This window comes from Pieris brassicae, chromosome 4, assembly GCF_905147105.1.
Source record: "Pieris brassicae chromosome 4, ilPieBrab1.1, whole genome shotgun sequence".
Lineage (NCBI taxonomy): Eukaryota > Metazoa > Arthropoda > Insecta > Lepidoptera > Pieridae > Pieris > Pieris brassicae.
The window spans coordinates 7,054,421-7,075,799 of NC_059668.1; the positions used below are offsets into that span (position 1 = coordinate 7,054,421).

The 21,379-nt window shown below is 33.6% G+C and overlaps 2 protein-coding genes across 4 annotated transcripts in view; one reads left to right on the forward strand and one right to left on the reverse strand.

Moving 5' to 3' along the window:
- The window catches only part of LOC123708830 (protein winged eye), a 72,644-nt gene extending 64,577 nt beyond the window's left edge, over window positions 1-8,067 (forward strand). Inside the window, exons 9-14 of one of the 2 annotated variants that reach the window (XM_045659747.1) lie at window positions 85-2,540; window positions 2,665-2,914; window positions 3,616-4,286; window positions 4,569-4,751; window positions 5,371-5,529; window positions 6,039-8,067. In XM_045659747.1, coding sequence (XP_045515703.1) covers window positions 85-2,540; window positions 2,665-2,914; window positions 3,616-4,286; window positions 4,569-4,751; window positions 5,371-5,529; window positions 6,039-6,260 — 3,941 coding nt within the window. In that variant the 3' untranslated portion in view covers window positions 6,261-8,067. The remainder of the gene's footprint in view (window positions 1-84; window positions 2,541-2,664; window positions 2,915-3,615; window positions 4,287-4,568; window positions 4,752-5,370; window positions 5,530-6,038) is intronic. The other variant, XM_045659748.1, reaches the window with a different exon arrangement.
- A 32-nt stretch (window positions 8,068-8,099) lies between these two features.
- Window positions 8,100-17,020, reverse strand: LOC123708831 (senecionine N-oxygenase). Of its 2 annotated transcripts, none has more exons than XM_045659749.1 (8): window positions 16,882-17,020; window positions 14,601-14,798; window positions 13,949-14,087; window positions 13,278-13,461; window positions 12,441-12,716; window positions 12,035-12,198; window positions 11,413-11,556; window positions 8,100-8,592 (listed from the first exon to the last, which is right to left on the reverse strand). In XM_045659749.1, the coding sequence occupies exons 2-8, from the start codon at window positions 14,795-14,797 to the stop codon at window positions 8,401-8,403; spliced, it is 1,296 nt and encodes a 431-aa protein (XP_045515705.1). In that variant the 5' UTR covers window position 14,798; window positions 16,882-17,020; the 3' UTR covers window positions 8,100-8,400. The 2 variants fall into 2 exon arrangements, with proteins under 2 accessions (XP_045515705.1, XP_045515706.1); XM_045659750.1 differs by having other exon boundaries at window positions 16,878-16,977.
- Window positions 17,021-21,379: the final 4,359 nt, after the last annotated feature.

Genomic DNA, 21,379 nt, shown 5'->3' on the forward strand with positions numbered 1-21,379 from the left:
AATCCAACTGAACTTGACTTTGATTCATGTAAAACGCTAAGTGAAATGATTTTGAATACTAAAATTGCTTTAATCTCGTTTCAGCTCAAGTATCAATGGACAGTATGATGGTGGGAGGCGTGGGAGGCGTTGGGATGGGATCGGTTGGCGGTGGCGTTTCGTCTATGGGGGGCTTCCAGCTTGTGAGGGATCCTTCATCTGGAGCGCTTCTCTTACTTCCAGCGCCCCCAGATCTTCCGCACACTGTTGTGTGGGGTGGCATGCCTTACCCTTCTGCTCCCTTACTCTTACCTCCTGCACCACATCCATCTCATCACCTACAGCTTCTACCAGGCGACCTCCTTGCATCAACAGCTACCCTCCAACATACGCACACACACTCTACCCGTTTGGTAACTCTGGCTCCTGCTCCTCCACCACAACCGCATCCAGCTCACGTAGAAAAGCGGAAACCAATCATGCAACCGCTCATCACACCGCACACGTTAATCAAAATAGAACCTGAACCACCACAAGAGAAACCTCAACCTACCTTCGTCCAAGAGCCGCAACCGCAACCGATGCTTACCACTCATCTTTATTATCAACCTGAGTTTCAAGAGCAACCTTGTAGGAGTCAGGCCACGTCTCCCGCTGCACCTCCAACTCCGCCTCCAGAAGCTCCCGAAGTTCCAGGACATAAAGATGCCTCTAATCAAACTGACCACATTGATGATGAAGACGAACAAACCAACCAGGTCGATGAGGATGAAAGGGATGTCGCCTGTATTGGTGTTGCTCATATACCTGAAGAATCTAATGTAATGCAGCAGCTTCAGATTTTACCCCCACCTATTGATAGTGCGGAGGAATCTTCGTCGGAAGCTTTAGCGTCGTCTGCGGTGGCAGGTGCAGTGGAAAAAGCTATAGATGCAATAGAAAACGACGATACTCTGGATAACTCTAGCAGCGGTTCCCATGAATTGGTTATTGACACTGGACAATCTTCAAGTCCTCAACCCTTACCCACAAGGCCTCCAGATGACGTAAGTGGGTTAGAACTTCTATCCAATAGTATTGAACAGTATGAGCGAACTACCCCTGGGAACAATATGTCAAGTTTAGAGCCAGTACCACTTACAGTTGACACCAGAACATCTTCGAAATTAAACATTTTAATAAAAACTTCGCCGAAATCTCCACCGCGCATTGCGGATGTAGAACAAAGAAGGTTTGACTTTACATCAACAGAAACATGTGGTTCGCAACCAAAACCATCACTAGACAGATTAGGATTGCTGTGTGAAGTTATTTTAGCCGAACAACGTTTGATGGAAGAGGGTGCAGACACTGTTTCAAACAGACCATCAACATCAAGGCCATTTATAAAAACAGAGCCGTTATTAAGTCCCACCGATATAGATATACCTTCCGAAATTAAGAAGGAGAAACATAGACATAGAGATGATTCAACCAATGAAGGAAGACGGAAACATAGCCGTGACAGAGAAGAAAGATTGCGGCATAAGTTAGAAAAGATGAGACGGCACAAGCGTGAAAGAAAAAGCCATGATGGCGACGATAGTGGAGGAGAACTGGAAGCCAGTTTGAGACGTGTTACAGCCTGCCCTTGTGGCATCGTGGATTGTTCACATACTTCGAACGTTCCATCAGCTCACGATCTCGTTAATGCTATTGAAAAAGATATGCGAAAGCGATTACAAGATTTGCAAAGACAGTGTGACGAGAAGAGGGCACAGCTGAATGCCTTAACTCCTCCTCTACCGGTTTTATCTACCACCCCAACTCCATCAATGCCCGCATTATCTCCAGACTCCGATAGAGGGTCATCTAAAAAGCGAAAAGTTGGAAGACCCCGAAAAGTATCAAGTCCTGATTCCACTGAAACTATCGTTGCAAAGAAACCTAAATCGAAGAGCAGTCTAGTAGGCTATTTACTCGCTAAAGGTAAACTGAAAGGTGGAATATTGTGTTCACGCAGCGAACCCTCAAGGGAGGATATCAGTCGAACGAGTAAGGTTAGACCCAAGCTAAAAGCTGAACCAATTTTAAAAGTATATTCTGAAGAAGATGAAAACGACTGGAGCCTAAACAAATCTGCTAGCTCATCAATGGAGAGTTTGAATGAGGTGCGGCAAAAGAATCGTGAGAAGGTTGATAGTTTAGCACGAAAGCATTCAAGAGATGACTTCTCTGAAATCGAATTAGCCATACGCCGTGCAAGTGCTTCAAGTGACAGTGAAAAAGAGAGGCGAAAGGCCAAAAAGAGACGTAAGAGTCATAAATCAAAGGATAGATCGGAACAACCTGTTAAGAATAAAGAACCTGAAGTGGATACTCCTAAACCTGTGATTTCTCGTTGTACTTTAACAGAAGATAAATTAGATTCATCGCCACGAGTACTTACAGCTAGAGGTGGTCTATTTTATGCCGGAAAACTAAGTGCAGTCCAGGCACCTGATGTATACGCTATAACATTAGACGGAGAAAGAGGAAATAAGCCGCATATTCTTTCAAGAGAGGAAACATTGAAAGATGCCGTAAGTACAATTAGTTTGAGATTACCTATTCAATTTATGAAGTTATGAAGCTTATCACTGTTATTATCACATTAAAAAATCGAACTTCATATAAAAATAACGGAAGTCTTTCTCTTTATTTCAGAGACTAAAGATGGATCTTAAATTTCAGATTTTGGAAGTAAGTCCAACATCAGTGTCGGAACTGCCATCAGGTACCCGAGTGTGCGCGTATTGGTCGCAGCAATATCGATGCCTGTATCCCGGGACCGTTGCTGTTTCATCCCCTGACCCTCATGACGACAAGTTCGTGGCTGTGGAGTTTGATGATGGCGACTCCGGTAGGATAGCAATTGAAGATATACGCTTTTTGGAACCGAACTATCCGATTGTTGGTAAGTTATAACTGCCTAAGACTCAAACTCAAACTCAAAATAACTATTCATATAGATAACCAAGTACATACACTTATGAACGTCAACAGAAAAGATGTTAAACTGATTCTAAATTTACATTGACTACCAGTTCTCAAATCAAGGGCGTAGAGCGGATAGGAAGAACTGAAAAGAATTACTCCGTCACTCTTTTTAATCGCAAACTTTTGAGTTATACAAATCAATCCCAAGGATTAAGATCGTTTAAATAATCGTCAAATGTATAAAAAATCTTTATTGCTTACATTTAACGAGAGTTTGGAATTTGTTCTTTAATTTCGCTTGGTAGTTTGTTGTAAAAACGAATACAATTTCCATATAAGCATTGGTTTTTCTTCTGGAGCCTGGTTGGATTGCGTTATCCCTTTAAAAAGTGAAATTATGCTTTTTAGATTGTTCTGGTTATAAAATTTCCTGGGGGTGTATTTTAAGGGAATAAAGATAATACACATAATAACACTTATTTGTTATCTTATCTATATTATGTTCATTTTAATGTCCAAGTCCAATATTACCAAAAACAACACCTGCGTCCTGCGACAAAAACCATGCCCTACTTCCAGGACTAGGTCAAATCAGCTTATGCATAATAAACTTTAAAATTCCTCTGTTTCTTATGTTTACTTAAAAAATAATTAATCCTTTTATTTTTTTATTTTCAGAATATGAAAACACGCTCTTCACCCTTGGTAAGCGTCGAAGAAATACAAGTGTAACAGAAGATAAAAAAAATATAGCATCGACAAGTAATGATATAAAACCTGAACCAATACCGGTACAAAAAGAGAAAGAAGACACCGAAGCAAATAAACACAGAGATAGAAAAAAGTTGAAGAAGCACAGAAAAGAAAAAATTAAACGTCTAAGCGAGGACGATCCCACATCAACGGAGTACATTAAAAAGAAGAAGAAAAAACACAAATGCTGCGAAGAGCATTGTAAACACAAACGGCATCACAAAAAACACCACAGAAAACACAAGAAAAGACATCATTCGAGCTGCAAAGAACATTCCAGCTCATCAGGTGATGACCATAGACATAAATCGTCATCAGATTACATCGATTCGAACAAATCTAACGAAGATTCAGTTGATTCTAACGAAAAACTGTCGACTTTAATAGCCTGTGAGAAGTCACCAGAGGAAAAGATGAAGACCGTGATTAAAAAGGCGGTTTTGCAGAAGAGTCTGGTTAAGACACCGGTCTTGGACTTCAGTACTATCGGAAAGATCACGTTAAAGAAGGAAGAGCAGAAAGATAATTTGAAAGATAGCGGCATAGGTTTGTTGGACGAGGAGCCCTCCACTTCAACGAATGAATTGATCAAAAAGGTAGGTTTTCCTATTACTTCTGTTAAATTAAACTTGAATTAGTTCCATTGAAATAATTGTATTCTTCATATAGGTTATGAAACGTTATTAAAAACTAAGTTTTGTGCGTTTAATTTTAAAGTTTATGAAAATATGGTGAAAATTATGGTAGAACTGGTACTAAATCACAAATTGGACTAGGAATATACTCTTTTTAGGAGATTTATCAGAACTACATTATCAAGTAATAAAAAGTGTAAATAACCTCTATCCGAGAATTTTTTCAAACCTGAATCTTTTCAGAAGGTAAAACGACGCACCGTATCCTCATCATCCGACGGTGGCGGGGGAGTGAGCAAGATGGCAGCGTTTCTGCCAGGGGGAGCCTTATGGCGATGGCTGGGACCGCCATACAGACGCACTGCGAGACCCCGTCACAGAAAACTTTTCTATAAGGCTATCCAGAGAGGAGAAGAAACGCTGCAAGTGAGTTCATCTCACTAACAAATTCCTTATTTCTTTATTCACTGTAGATATTTCGACTTTAGCATCTCTATTGTACCTTATTATGATTTCACAAACACTCGACTGCGTATTACAGACTCCAGACTTCTCTTCGACTCGACTTAAGTGTGATAAATTCCCGAACTAACGCGATTTATAACTGCTGTGGACTGGCAATATGTTTTTGAGTACGCTTTTTTGAGCTTACATAATTTAAAATAAACGAACACACTTTTTAAAAGATATTTAATATTTTTTTATTAATTATTACACCTTTTAATTGCACTTTGTTACGTAAAGACGTAAACGCCAAATGACGTCACAGGTACAGTTTAAGTACCAGAAGATGTTGATGTTGATAATTTTCAACAATAACATCCGTATTAAACACGTGACGTCAAATTTTTTACAGATTCTGTGATAAAGAAATAAAAGTATTATTTTGTGATCGTAACTAAGAAATAATTTATTTTTGTTTTCTTCATGTTGTAATTAAGACTATGTTATGCATGAGTTTAGATTGTAAAACACATCATACATTTATTTTAGTTAAATGTCAATTGTGAAATGGGTAACCTATAATGATATTTCCTCATTACAGGTGGGTGAATCGGCAGTCTTTCTATCCACGGGTCGAGCTGACAGACCGTACATAGGTCGTATAGTGGCTCTTTGGCAGGCAAGGGGAGCTATGGCGGTACGAGTCCATTGGTTCTACCACCCAGAGGAAACAGCTGCCTGCACGCCGCTTTTATTACCGGTTAGTATAATGAATCCGAGATATTTTGTTTTTTTTAATACTTACATGTTGAAGAAAACTATGCAATTTGCACTTATTTTTACAGTTCAGTATCATATTTTGTTCGAAGGTAATATTGTAAATTGTATTTCTTTGCCACTCATTATGTCCTAGTACCAGCGGTAATGTAATGATGTAACATTTCTGTATGTTATGTGTAAGAACTATGTTGACATGGTTAATGAATGAGCTCAACGTAAAATAACATAACTTTGAATAACATAATCAAATTTAACTTAAAATCAATTTTAATTTAAATTTAACGTATGGAAATCGATTACATGTACCAAGCTGGTTTAGTGGCACTTTTTTTTTCAATAAATGTAGTGTTTTTTAACCTAATTTTAAACTTACAAAATTTAACTGAATTGTAATAGTTTCAATAACATACATCATAACAAATGGTTTTAGATTTTATTTTACTGAACAATCAATATTTTTTTTAAACTTATTGTTTGCGTTTATTGCAGGGTGGTCTATTCGAGTCCCCGCACACAGATGAGAATGACGTGCAAACAATATCACACAAGTGCGAGGTTCTTCCGCTAGTACAATATAAAGAACGCCTAGGCGATGACCCCGCGCGGTACAACACCGTATACGATAACAATGACGTCTATTACCTGGCAGGGCATTACGATCCCACGCAGCAAACACTTCGCATGGAACCGGATATTCCGTTCGCCACATAACCTGCCTGCGAGCCTGGTACTATAAAAGACACGAAATTTGGATAGAGTGCAATTGAACGATCTTAATCGTATATTTATTTATTAATATAGTTTTCTTCAACAGATAGTGATTTTAACAATCTCGGTGTTAGTGTTTTTATCAGTAGTCGACTTAGCTTTCAAAATCACATACAGGTGTTAAGAGTACAACGTAGGTTTTCGAGGCTCAATGTGACTTTTTACGGACGTTTTACGTAGACATGTTAGTTACCCTTGTTACGTTTTGTTGGAATGTTGTTTCGGAGGGCCGAGGGGGCTGAGGGGGACGGAAGAGGTCGAGCGATGTGATTTATTTTTATACCTGTAACGCTGTAATCTCAGTGTATAGTTAGATGTATATTTCTTGTATATTCGATTAGATTTTCTATGTATACATTTTGTAGTTCTTTTCATATATACGCAATACTGTCATAGCTAGTCCTTATTTCGTTCGAAATTGACCAGAGATGGTCAACGATTGATATTATAATTGGAAATTGATAACCAGCTTGTTATATTCTTGTTTTTACTCTAATTTTTATATTAATTTGGTTGATAATATTATGTTACTCGATGTATACCTTGTCGAAATGGTGCTAGACGCTTGATACTTCATTTATTTGGTCGTAATTAAGATTGTAAATATACATTGCTAGCGTAAGTTTGTTTCCACGCGACTGGCGCGTTCAGGTCTGCACGTTTGAGTTGCCATTTTAACCTAGAGTACTGTTTCATTAGCGATTATTTTACAGGGTAATAATCCTGGCTTTTTCACCTTTTCCATGAATGTTTGAAGGGACTGAAAAGACAGGGATAGCTAGGTTGAGGTTAAGGGAAGTAGATAAGGTTTTGTACGAAGTGGCCAAAACGTTTATAGAAAATTGAAAAGTGCAGTCTATCTGTATGTTTTGACGTATTTGCTGTACAAGGAAATTGTTGGTCATGGAAAAACTGTCAATTGCATGTTTCTTTACTAACATATAACAGTATTATACTCCTATTTTGTTATAATTCAAACAAATGGTCTGTAATTTTTCTATTAATGCATAAAATAACGTAGTACAGATACCCATTATATATGGTAACCTGTGGTAATGGATAATTCCACAGAATAAAAAGTAGGTAAAATAATAATAGTTTCTTTTCACATTGTTCATTGGAAAATAGTTAAATTAGTAATCTGTAGTAAGAAAATGGATTAGTAAAGATAATAACATAAGTTCGCTTATATCAAACATTTAAATCCTTAGCAGTTTCCATATTATTTTATTTTATGAAACTTGTATAGAATATTGTCTAAGACCATTTTCCTAAAAGGAAAAATCCAGTGAGATAATTTTCTTATTTTTACCTTTGACAGTTTATCTTCCGCCAATTAGTTGTATCCATTCTACGTATTTTTGTTGTAGTTTTAACATTTAGGTTCTATTTAGTTGTAGTGTTAAGATTTTATTTCGTAACAAACGATACGAGAAAATTAAAAACTGAGATATTTGGAACAAAATTGTATCTGATATTGAAAATAAACGGTATTTTTCTATATTGAGAGTAACGTTTTTATTTTAAATGTAAATTTAAGTACAAATTTGTTGAGCGAGTTGGCGAGTGGCCCAATGCTGTATACTAACAATGATTTTATGAAAGTTAGAGCAGTCTTACGATCATCAAATGTTAAGTCTGTTCTAAGTTTTGAATATATAACCGTAGTGTGTAACAAGTGGGAAGCCATAAAATAATTATTAGATTTAAAGATTTAATTATAATATATCAGCATTGATAATATAAAGATTATAAAGTACGCTTAAATAAAATATTTTTGGCTGAATTCGAGTTTTATTCATCTATATTTCTTTATGTTAATACATTTCTGCCCATTAACATTTATACTTCGAGACATGGACAACTTATATCTAACATTTACTTAAACCATCACTAATAAATTATAAGAAAATACTTATCGAGGAAAATTTTCACCAATATAGTTTCTTGAGCAACGGTTCCCCATATATACAAAAAGGCATTTAAAATATAAATCACCAGTCCAAATTATTACTTTTAATAAATGATTTAGCAAAATATTTAATTTGGAAGGTTTTAAGTTCATAAATAATTTATTATAGGGTCAACAGAGAATTTCTTTTTTCCCATTACTTATTATCTCATATGTATCGTCATCTATTATTTTATACACATCCTGTCGGTAGCTTTGAATGTTGTGGAGGAAACGCAGAGAGCTTTCTTCACGTATCTTAGTAATTACGGATGGCAGATTATCCGTATTCGCCTCGGATGCTAGTGATGCATAGTATCGCTCCTGTAACAATAATAATAAATTCACATTTGACAACAGCTTTGATGAAATAGATAAACGACAAACAATATTAAAATTAATTAGATGTGTATATTCAACAAGCAGTAACTTATACGTTCTTATAGCAATAAATTGTGCAGAGACACAAAAGGCCTACTTATAAACTCAAGGTTCTCTTGATAACCCGGTAGCTCTCAGGGTCTAAGTACTACTTGTGGAGAATTAAAGCGGCAATTATTATCGATGCTCAAATGCGGTCGCGAGCCATAGCAGGATGAATACTGAAACGATCAAGACGTTGTGTGCGCGCTAGTAAAAGTGTTTTGCAACATGTTTCTACCAGACCGGACTTACGATTTGAGAGGCTCCGTTCGTTCGTGGACTCCTAGTACTTGTGATAATTTTGTGTTTTCTATTTTGACGTAACTCCTGCCAAAAAATTTAAATAAATGATTGTTGTTTGGTGTGTTTTATTTTTATAATTTTAAGAAATAGATGATAGTATTTATTAAATCTTGGTACGGTTAATGAATAATTTAAACGAAGACATAAGTTTAATTTCTCTATTAGTAAATTTTACTTTTGTATTTTCTCTAAAAAATGTTTTTACTACTGCTGTAAATAATTTATTTTTATTTATTTTCATCGGTGTTTATGAGTCGTGAGTATGATTTGAGTCTGATGATTATGCTAATTTCAAATAACGCATGGGTCGTTGAACTGTGAAGTAATAGCAGCTGTTCAAGGTAGTTTCATTCTACACATATGTATACAAAACAAGCAATGGCAGGTTTTTTGGCGAACGAACGAACGAATGAATGTTTTTACTATTAGAGACAAACTGTGTACATGTATCTATGGTAAAGACTACGTAAGAACATTTTAATGGTATTTAGACTTTTAATTTAGATTTGTATTAATTAAGTTGAAATAAAAAAAAATGTTTTTTTTAATGAGATCTTTCTGTAATAGTATTATTACTAGTACAGTCGTACAATGTTGTGTTAATTTTACTAGGTACTTTTGAAATTTGTTACACATTTAAACAAATTTTATAAAACCAATATCACTTTTTTAATGAAAATGTGTGAGTAAAAATGGTTATACTGATGGGAGTATTTATATTTATTTTTCTGCATTACAATATAATTTTGATGTTACTATACAAAATTATTAAGATAAAGTTTATCCTTTATTGTGTACTTTCGATGATTTTTATTGTAAAATTATTTGTAGCCCGCGCTTTTGAAGTGCGGTGCTTGATAACTTTGACATTAATATAAAAAGAAGAGTTTTTTAAAAATATATCACGTCCCACCAAACAAACTCTTCGGCGTTATAATATTAACTGTTCAATTAATCAAACATAATTCTAGTATTCTATTCTACGTTTTCTTATTGATTAATGAATATGGATTACAAATTATAATTTCACGATTAAAATTATAGATAGATTATGTTAAAATGTTACATTTTCTATTAATAAACATTCGTTTAAAAAGTTTTCTTTAATTATTAATGCATATATTATGTTATTTTTATTCCGCCCGCCTTACTTTGAATTAATTACATTTTAATGTATTACACACAAAACTCTTATCGTCGATTAATATATAAACGTCATTGCGATAGTACGCAAGGTTGTCGAGGAACTTCTGGCTGCTGTCGTTATGTATGGCTGTGAACACCTCCGGAAGGGACTCACACCCGCTCTCCATTGATAACGATACGTAGTAATCAGCCTATTAATCCAACCATATTTATTTAAATTAGCAAATACATTAAATAATTTCATGCACGATTTTGCTAAATCTTTATCTAATAAATTGTATAGACAGTTTTTAAATTATAAATTAAAAGGCGAATAATTTAACTTAATATTGGTAGGTTTAAATTTTTACCAGGCAGACAATGTTTCACATTTTTACACTACAATCTTTTTTAGATATTATAAAACATTTATTAATTCTTTTAAATAATTTGAGAATTATGTGCTTTCTGTCAGCTCGTAAATTTAGTTCCTACCTTAGAAATATGAAGAGTGATTGAGTTTCTGATGTGTACAGCCTAGAATTTTAAAAAAGGGAACCTGACATGCTGGGCTGGGCGCGACTAAAGACAATTTAAATAATGTTTGAGCAATCACAAGTGACATTTTGGAGCCACGGAGCAACTGATATTGAACATCTACACGGACGGCCTCGCGTTATTTCTACTACTTATAACCTAAGTGGTTTCTTACTTCCGTGACAAGATTATCGTTTCTCAACAATTTTCTAGATAGCCGTAAAGGGAAATAAATAACATTTCCGTTTTATTAATATCCAATTGAAGCAATTGAAGGCTATTAGTATGGGTCTTAAGGTCGTCTGATACATTGCATATCGAGGAGTATAAATTATATTGAGCTATATCTAGAATACATTAGGTATATATATATGCCAATACTTAATCGGGAAGATTGCTAGACCCTACTAGAAAAATAAACTTTAATAGGAAAATATAAAAAAATCATTTGTGGGAAGTCGTCACCTATGCTTGTAACCGTTATTTTTTCCCTTATTATTTTCATTTAAAAACCACTTAACCACCATAACGACTGTCTTAGAAAATTAAATTCTGCTATTTAAAAGGACATAAGACAATACAATATATATCTTGAAAAAAGCAAACTATGCAATAAAATATATTTCGCATTAAATTTCGTTCCGTAAAGTAAATATTTTAGTTATATAAAGTAAGTTCTATAACGGTTACCATGTCATCAAAATATTTATTTATAGAAGACCCAGAGAACATATGGACGTTAATGAAATTAATTACCTGATCAGGCCCCATCATATGCGCCTGCCGCTTAGTGTATCCTCGAGCTGCTCGTTCCACCTTTTCTTCTTCCCAATGTTGTATCATCTCTTTGGAAGAAGGAAGTTTAAAGACACCCGTCATTGACCTCACAAAATAACGAACCTGTGAAACATTTAATAATTTTAAATCATTGAAACGGAAATTGAAAGTGCTATGAGAGGACTGATCCCTGAGTTGACTATTTCTTTGAATATCATCGTATTATTTCATATAGCTTAATTATTTCTGGTTTTATGTAAACAATTTATAGGTTTTTTTTATATATCATGTATGTATATATATATACACATACATACACATGCATATAATAAATAATACATGTAGTAAGTATTTTGTTTATCTAGAAGGCTTCACTTTGGTTTTGAATTCTACTAGGAAGTTAGCGTGTCGAAGAGCACATTCTATTATTCAATTTCCGACAGGCGTCGTCAAACAATGAATGTCGTTTGGTTTTGAAAGAAATGCGGCTTGCTTGACAAATGCCATACAGTTATCAGTTAATTCAAACACGCAGTGGTGGTAATATATCTATAAAACCGCTGCATAAAATTATTACATATCGTACGGAATCAAATCTCACCTGCAAGTCAAACATAGAGAAGGCACATACATAGTATGGTACTCCAATGAAGCACATTGTGGGGTGGTGTATGTTTACGAGATGCTTATAAAGTGGCTCCACACAGTTGTCCTCCACTACTATGTCGCATGATTCGTGTAGGAACGGAAAATTGTATAGGTAACCTAAAAACATAAACAATTTTTTTTCACGATTTGGTAAATGGATATGGCACAAATAATACATAAAAAATTAGCAGTAATTAAGAAAATATTCTATAATAACTATTTATAAATATTATTTTATTTGGAAAATTAATGTATGTATTAATTATATACGCAAGTGATTAACAGACATGGATAAACACACAAGAGTGGTTACTTATTTATTCAATTTAATTTGGCTTCTGTGGTAAGGAAATACTTACCAGTACTCAAGAAAACAACATCGACTTCATCTTCAGTGCCATCCGCAAACGTGGCTTTTTTTCCATCTAGTTTCACAACATCTGGTTTTAGTACCAGGTTATCAGGAAATTCGCTTTTTGGTTTTTCTTTTAAATGGTGACTAAGGATAACTTTTGTGGTTACTCGAGTGATTTCAAAAGCTATGTCCATGCCTGATGGACCAGCCCCAATGACGAGGACCTGCTTACCCGTAAATAGTTCAGGTACTCTGTAGTCGTGGCTGTGCATTACATCCCCTGTAAATTATTATATCCTAGTAGCTCAAATTGTGGCAAGAGTGAAAGCATGACGGAAAGAGAGAGTTAGAGACAGATAGTTGTTAGTTAGTAAGTAGTTAATAATATAATAAAATATATACAAAGTTCACTAGTTTTGTTTATTTATTTATTATATATTATTTTAAAGACTTATTTTATGTCAAGGTTGTATTTTGATTACTCGAATGAAAATAGTGTGCTTCCGAGGCGGACAACTATTTGTGATAAAATAAAGTAAGTGCAACGTGCATATTTATAGATAACAAAACAGGCTTTATAACGCATATTATTAACGTCCGTTAAAATATTGTCTGGGGTTACTTACTATATTTAGTATCACTTAGGCAATCTTATCAATTAGTATTATCAAAAAATAACCTTTTTTTAAATTTTGTCTAAGCGCAGATTTTTGTTGACAGCCAGTTTACGTTTTGACACACTTGGTGATTGAAATATTGACAAACAATATCCACATTCCAAATTGTCTTGATTCGTAATTAAGATATTCGAAGATAACAGATTATGACTTTGTATATTTACCTTCGAACTTCTTCAACCCTGGTATATTAGGTATGAACGGAGTATTATAGTGTCCGTTACACACAAAGACGTAGTCATACTCGCTAGTGACAGACACACCGGTACCCAAATCCTTGTATGTGACGTCCCACAACTCATTCTTGGGTCCGGCCTTAGGTATAATTAGTTGCACATGCTGCCTGAACTGTAACAAAGATAAGAGATTTTTGAAATATTTTTAGTTTATAATAACTTTTTTATTTAAGAAAGTTTTACGTTTTGCTTAGTTAAAAGAAATAGAAATTCCATAAATCATATGTTGAACAGAGCAGTGCCTAGTAGTTCCAGCGTGCAACTCTCATCCCTGATGTCGTAGGTTCGATCCAAGGTTGTGCGCCAATAGTCTTTCGTTCTATGTGCGCATTCAACACTACGGGTGTTGGAAGGAAAAAAATCGCCGACTAGCTTTAGGCCCAAAAAAGTCAACGGCATGTGACAGGCACAGAAGGCTGATCACCTACTTACTTGGGTTAAGAAAAATAAATGCTCAGGAAATGGTTACAGTAATCTGACGCCCAGATCTAGAAGGTTGTAGTGCACTGGTAAATTTTTGAAACTGTATGAAAATACGTTCCATTGCTTTATAATTTATCAAATTTTGATATTTTGTGGAGATTTTAATTCCGACTTACTTTGATGTGTTTAGTGACCCCATTTCTGTCAGCATACAGCTGAAGAAAGGCCAGCATATCTTTTGCGGGCAGATATGATTTCTCACTCTCCGGTACAGGAAAGTCTGGGAAGCCCATTATTTCTTTAGGTAGATTCGTTCTGTAATCAGTAATTTGTTTACTATAACCTTCTATAATTACTTAGTAATTCAATTTAATTTTTAAGATTAAACGTAAGAGCCTTTTCAACTATTTTGTACTTTACGACTCGAGTAGCATATTATTTCTAGTGGCTGATATTAAACCTACGATAACATGCAAGAACTGGTTCAATATGAATATATGTCTAGATTAATGTTCTATAGACGTTATGATACCCTGTGACCCGGTAGCATGTCGTAAGCAGACATAAACAGCTGTTTACATCATTATTTATTATCAATACCTAATAAACAGTTAAAATTGAAAATAAAAATGATAATAACGCAATTAAGGATATAAAAATTAAATAATTGTACGAATAAGAACAAAAACAACACGTCAAAGCGCTTACTTAGGTAGGACTACTCACACAACACACATACATCATTATCGGCTTGATTTTGTTAGCGAATAGCTACTGTTCTGTTATTTAGAATACCTAAATGTAAAAATTGCCTGAAGAGAGACCTACCTCAAACTCTTGTACATGCTGGTATGTATGGGCAGACCGAAGTCGTCATATCCCACGTTCTCGGTGTACACCCACGTGCCTCCGAGTGCACCAGATTGCTCTAACACATCAACTTGGATGACACCCGGAGTTACCAGGAGATGACGAGCGGCGCAGAGACCTGCCGCACCAGCTCCAACTACGCATACGCGTGTCATACTGTAAAAAGATACATACATACTATAAATATGCCATAACTTAGCGGTGTTACATAATTAGGGCCAATTTAATTGTTAGTCATCATTGATAAATACGTTTTAATACGAACATGTAGGTAGACTAGAAAGTACGTAGCGCCTGCATTCTTAGTAGATTTAGATATTAAACTACTAGTGACTTGTGCTACTAATTTTAGTTTTTACGAGATAATATTAAAATTCAAGACCAAAATGATATGTTTAGGTATAAGTTGAAATTCGTTTCCCTCGCACTGTTATGACTTAAACAAAAATCATAACAGTCGCGATTAGGAATAAAAGTCAACGTACATAGCTAAGATATTGTTATCGGAAAGTTCAAATATTCAATTCATACAGTTCAAAGCTTAAAATTACTGTTACTAAGATAACTTTAGCCCTTAATAAAAAATCTCATAGACATTTAAGCAATTGTCGTATTGCTGTGTAGTAAGCCAATATTTTTAATATTCTGACGGAGGTATAAGGAAACTTGTAATAAATTTACGACGATCAGATATATTTTAGCTACTGACTAGCGTTTCGTCCGAACTAACTTTGTTAATAAACTGAAACTTACACCGAATACATCGAAACTATTTTGCTAAACTGGTACGTACTTGGTTATATTTTCACTCACACAATGGTATTAAATAAAAAATCTTGAGTTCCGTAGCAACCATTTCTTTTGTATTGCGATAAAAAAAATTGTTACAATAATATACTACGAATTATGGCTATAAGTTGTTAATAATAAATTTTAATAGAATAAACGTAAAGGAATAAATGAACCGCATTCTGTTTTCAAAATATGTACAAGTAGAATTATATGTAAATAATGTTCCATATTATAAAAATCTAAAATTCGTAGGCATTACGAGTAGTATTGATATACAAGCCAGGATAAATTAGTCTCTGGTTTCCAAGTAAGTGGTTAAGTAAGTAATCACTGTAATTGGCTTTAGCTTAGGTAAGTCACGTCTATTAATCAATGGTTTCACGTTTGCAAAAGGCAAGAGGTTAATTTAAAGTTCTTATAGCTATTATATAAAGTAAAAGCGACTTTCCTTGCTTTGATTTCTTAACAATATTCGAGTATATCTTTCAGTTCGTAAATAATTTTCTCTTTGTTAATATGGCAAAAATTATATAGATCAATGGTCTAAAATTAATTATATAATATAACAATAAATTCCAAAAAATCTAATTTCAGTACCTCTCCATCAAGTACCAAGTTTCGAGTGAGCTGTAGTTATTTTTTTACAGAAAGCATTATTGACACAGAAAATAGAAAAATAAATTGTATTTTTATGCAGTTTTCGTTTGGTTTAGTATTTGCATAACGTATTTACATATCATGTCAACATAGTAAATACCACGAATAGGAAGAGGAAAAGTATTTACTTCTAACAATTTAATAGCAAACTATCCATTTTCCGACCTATGTTTGGCATTTGTAATTGACTTCAGGCCGTAAACAATTTCTACATAGAGATATAGGTACTATATTAAACAAGAAAATATAACTGTACCTAATACAAGGAGAAAGTCTTCTTACAGACAATCCAGCATATAAAAAAAACAAACAGTACGAAAAGAAAATATGATAAAAATAATTTAAAAAAAATTTTAAACATTAAAACGTTTAAGTTACGTCTTGATCTATGGTTGAATTATTTTCTTAGAATGGATTAATGATGCCTTAAAACTGAATATAGGAATCCTTTATATTGTCGGGTCCGCTAATAAACAATAAACAGAGGATTGCATGATAATTAGATGGATTTGGATAGTTAACGTCATAGCAGAAATGCTTGTTAGATATTTCATGACTTTTCGTGAATGTTATTATAAAATTTTCAATTGACGGGACGCGATTTAAACGATATTGCAAACTATTAAAAATAATTTATTTGATAAAATTAATTCTGTCTGTTAAATCTGTTTTACGTAATAAACACATTAAAAATACCTTCGTTAAATCTATTTAACGAAAATATATAAAAAAAATGTATATCCTATTCATAGTTTCAAAAGCATGGAGTTAAACGTGCAGCAGTACCTACCTAAAAATTATAAGCAAAGAGAAATCACAAAATTAATCACTTCACTACACTGACAAGCTCTCGAGACGACTATTAGAGGCTGAATGGCGCGAAGAATGATCACACAAGAATTTATGCACCCAATAATGCTATCATAACCTTTTTCACTATTTACTATCGTAATTAAAAGGCATTGTACTTATGATATATACATTTTCTTTTATAAATTATTAAGCGTGTAACAATAAAACCGTGTTCAATGAGCTTTATAGCACAGACCAACGAAATTTTGTCTTTAGTTTTATTAATACAGACGTTTTGCCACAGTCCGCCTGTTCAGAAGATCCATATACGAGTATATACGTAAATTAATCTATTTTATACTGACTAGGGAAGATGCCGTTTTTTACTAGAAACGTCGAACCAAATCATGCCTAGGGATTACAACAACGAAGGGTTGAAACTCCAGCGAGATTTATTTTGAGTTAGCGAAATTCCTAAATACAATTACATTTCTAACTTCATAGATGTGAGATTATTCCTTTATTATAAGTTTTGAAAAACTAAATCACTTTCATTGCATTTTTGTTGTCTCTTTCAATAATACAATTTTGTTTAACTTAAAAAGAGACTTTAGTAACGTTCAACTAAAAAGGTACTTTAGTTAAAACGGTGCGATGAGAAATAATAATTTTTCCTATTCTTATAAATTTTTCATGAAGTGCATCTCACTGGCTAACCTCTTACCGAATATTATGCGTTATCACCGTATTAATGCACAGGTCAGAAATAATGAATGAGGCCAGAGTGTTTGTTTTCACGTGGAAATTATCAAAGAAAGATTATTTCTAACTTAATGGGATGCAAAACACTAATTAACGAATGGATCTTGGGTAAGATTCGTAATAAAGTACGTATCATGAATTGGAAAGAAACTTTATCAATTTTTTGGGTTATAGAAATACTCTAAGTTACCATGTGTATTACGACTTACTACTGTAATTTTATTAATATATACTGCTAGAATATTGCTGTCCAGTTATTGTAAGAATTTTCCGAACACCTTGTGGAATAATTTACTTGTTGTGAAGTCTTTATTGGTCAGAGGCCTTTCAAGGGTGTGTCGATAATGAAAATGATTAAACTGTTATTATTGAGCACTTGTTCTAAAAATGATTTCACATTTCTTTCAATACTGGTAAATTGTAAAAATTCCTGATTATGTAATACCAATATCTAGTGTCATTGGGCCAATATTTACAAAAGATAAAGTTTACAACTTTCTGATAATATAATATAATTGTGTTATTTAAAAAATATTTAATACAACGTCACGTTGTAAACGTGTAATTTTATAAAATATAACGCATGTTATCCAAGTATATTTTCGGCAAAAAAATTCAAACACAAAATATAATGAGACTGTTATCGATTTACGGGGACTTCGTTTGCGTGGAATAAATCCGTAGTCTTGACCCACAATATTCTTTAAGCTTTAACTAATGAAAGCGACTATATTTTATATACGATTATTATACATAGTATAAACCGTTGAAACATCCTGCCTGTAAGTTGCAATGTTTAACAATAGAGACCAATTTGTTTTATAATATGTAACCCTCAAGGAGGACAGTTTCGTGTCAAACTTATTAAAAACAGCGTTCAAACCTTAATTCATTTATAACCAATTTTATTTGTGAACTCAATGAATAGAAACATACAATAGCGGTAAATAGGTATGTCTTAACATCAGATGAGTCTTTTACCCGATTGCTCACTGTTGTATAAAAAAAGTCTAGTTTTTTGTATATATTGCTTACTACATTTTTGGCTATTATTTTGTTACGTTACATACATGTTAGGTATAGGAGTACGAAATAAATAAATAACCATAGGTACTTCATAGGTTTCCTTACAAAATCGCGACAATGGTTTAAAGACAAAATTCATAGTTTTGTTTGAATTTTCTTTTAACCTTTATCTATCGTGGTATTATAAAACTGCGGTCGCTGACACGGCATTCGTTTCAAGTTCCCAAAGCACGTGATAGTGCAAGCGCGTTAGACATTGCATCATTACCGCTATTAATGTTGGCTAACGCTAATCTAGTCACTGTATTATACATATTAATTTGCCTGACGAAGTATTTGATTTATAATTTAATGTCTGCCAATATTTCGCTGTAAACAAATGTTATGTTTAATTTAAAACTTTAGAAGTTTCATATATATCAAACAACCAAATACGAATGGTAGATCTTTCTATAGAAAGCGCATTTGTTGAATGGCTTATCTTGAGTAATTAGTAATACGATAGGTTTTTTGTACGTATAGAAACCGGACGTAGATACAATCTGAGGTTTCTATTGATACAGACAAACAATTTCTTCTCATTTATTATAGCTATAGATCGCTATGCATTGTAAATTGTCATTGCTTTTAATAATCAAAATGCATTACTTTTAACATAGATTTTATTAAATTATAACGTTATATAACTGTCTTTATTCCAATTGAGATAAAGTTGTAAACGTACAAGTAGTTGGGCCACAGTTCTATCTATTTATTTTGAATCATCTAATTCTATGTATTACTTTCTGAGTTAGTATGAAATTGAGAACGTTTTGATTAAGTAAAAACTCGTTGTAACGTCTTTCGTATATTACATGTATACATTAACAACGGTTCTTAATTTTGATGGTGTTACTCTTGCGAAAACTCTTATAGAAATCTCTCGTATGACTTATTGTTTATTTATTTATTAAAGTTTACGACATCATACATAATTCTACGGGTATATCTACAGTAGGTATATGTTACAAGCTATCTTTTCTAAAATATATGAAAATTTTGATAAACAGAACTGTTACAAAAAATGTTAACCAGCAAACAGCGGACTAGGTTAGCTTTCTCTAAAATGGATCAGTCCACTACCGAATATATCCAGCTCCGGATAAGTACTATTTAATCCGTTATATTCGCAAATAATTCGAATGAGAGATGCCTGAACTCCTACGTTGGTTTTTGCAGACGGACATTGGAAAATTCTGCTGATTTTATACCTTGGGAATGAATCAGGGACGACAATGTTTGCGTTGTTATAAATCATTTGATCTCATTTTTCCTCCTACCAATCTACACCTCTTCTACTGCACAGTAAAAACTTCCCACTTCCAGTGTTTATACAATATATGTGTGTTTTTTTTAAGTTCTACAAAGCAGATTTTTTTATGTAGTGGTAGGCAAATGGACTGGAGGCTCATAGACACCTTGCATTGCCAGCATTTTAAGAATTGGTACGCTCTTTTCTTGAAGGACCCTTAGTCGAATTGGTTCGGAAATATTTTATTGGGCAGCTGGTTCTACATATAATACATGTGTATGTACTCATTTCTGTATTAGTTTTAGTTCTATTTAATGAACATTTATAGTTTATAATTTATATATTTGGAGTACTTGATTAACTTTACACTTATTTAATTTACACCATTGTTAGGTACATAAAACTAATAAAATGAACTTTCATTCAAAAACATTGTCGATACTACTTCGTTAGTAAATAAATGTTTACTTTTCATGTACAACTTGTTAATGTGGACGGAGGAATTGACACCGTTAAGAAAAAATAATATAAAGTTATAAGGTCTTCTAATCGTTTACCTTAGACGCTTTTGTAAGGGAATTCTTAGAAGTTAGGTGTATGATGCAAAATTTTCTAATCTAACAAATCTAGAGTGAGAGAGAGCATAAATATTTTCAGTCCCTCCTTGTCTAGTGCAAGTTTTTGTTTGCGTTACATCATACAAATTTGGCCTACATAATGCTTAAAGTGGGTTACATTTTTAAAGATAACGTTTTTATATTTTTAGGTTTTTATTAGTTACTGAGGTTAACTTTTTTATAGGGTATCACATACACATAATGTGTTTGACTTGTTGGAAAATCAATTGCTGTCAATTCGCGGGTCTGTACCCGCGTTGGGGAATCTTGTTGAAAAGTTACGCGGGGAGTGTGGGGCTCGGTCCATGAGGTGCAATGGAAAACCGAACAGCTTCTACTGCTCGCAAGAAATTCCCTAACCACTCTTACTGGTATAACAGACAGTGTTAACTAATTTGACTGCATGAGATCTCCGGTTCAATTCATATGTCTAGGCGTATGTAATAAACAGAAAAATGCTCAAGATACATTTTATTGTTCTTTTCTTAGTATTATATATATTATAAACCTCTATTTAAAATGAATAATAATATGTTTACGAATTATAGGTATATATAGAGACTGACACTATTTATTTATATCATCAGTAGTACATTACACTATATAATATTCCATGTCTTCCTATCGCCCGTTTTCTCAGGATTATTTAAATACTTCATTGCGTTTAATATCTAAAGTGTTGGCAATAACTGGAAATGTGATTATTAATACAGTCAAAACCGTTTACGACAACATCGTTTAAACAAAATACCGGTTATATTGACCACTATATTGGTAAAAGTATTAGGTACTTAATAACA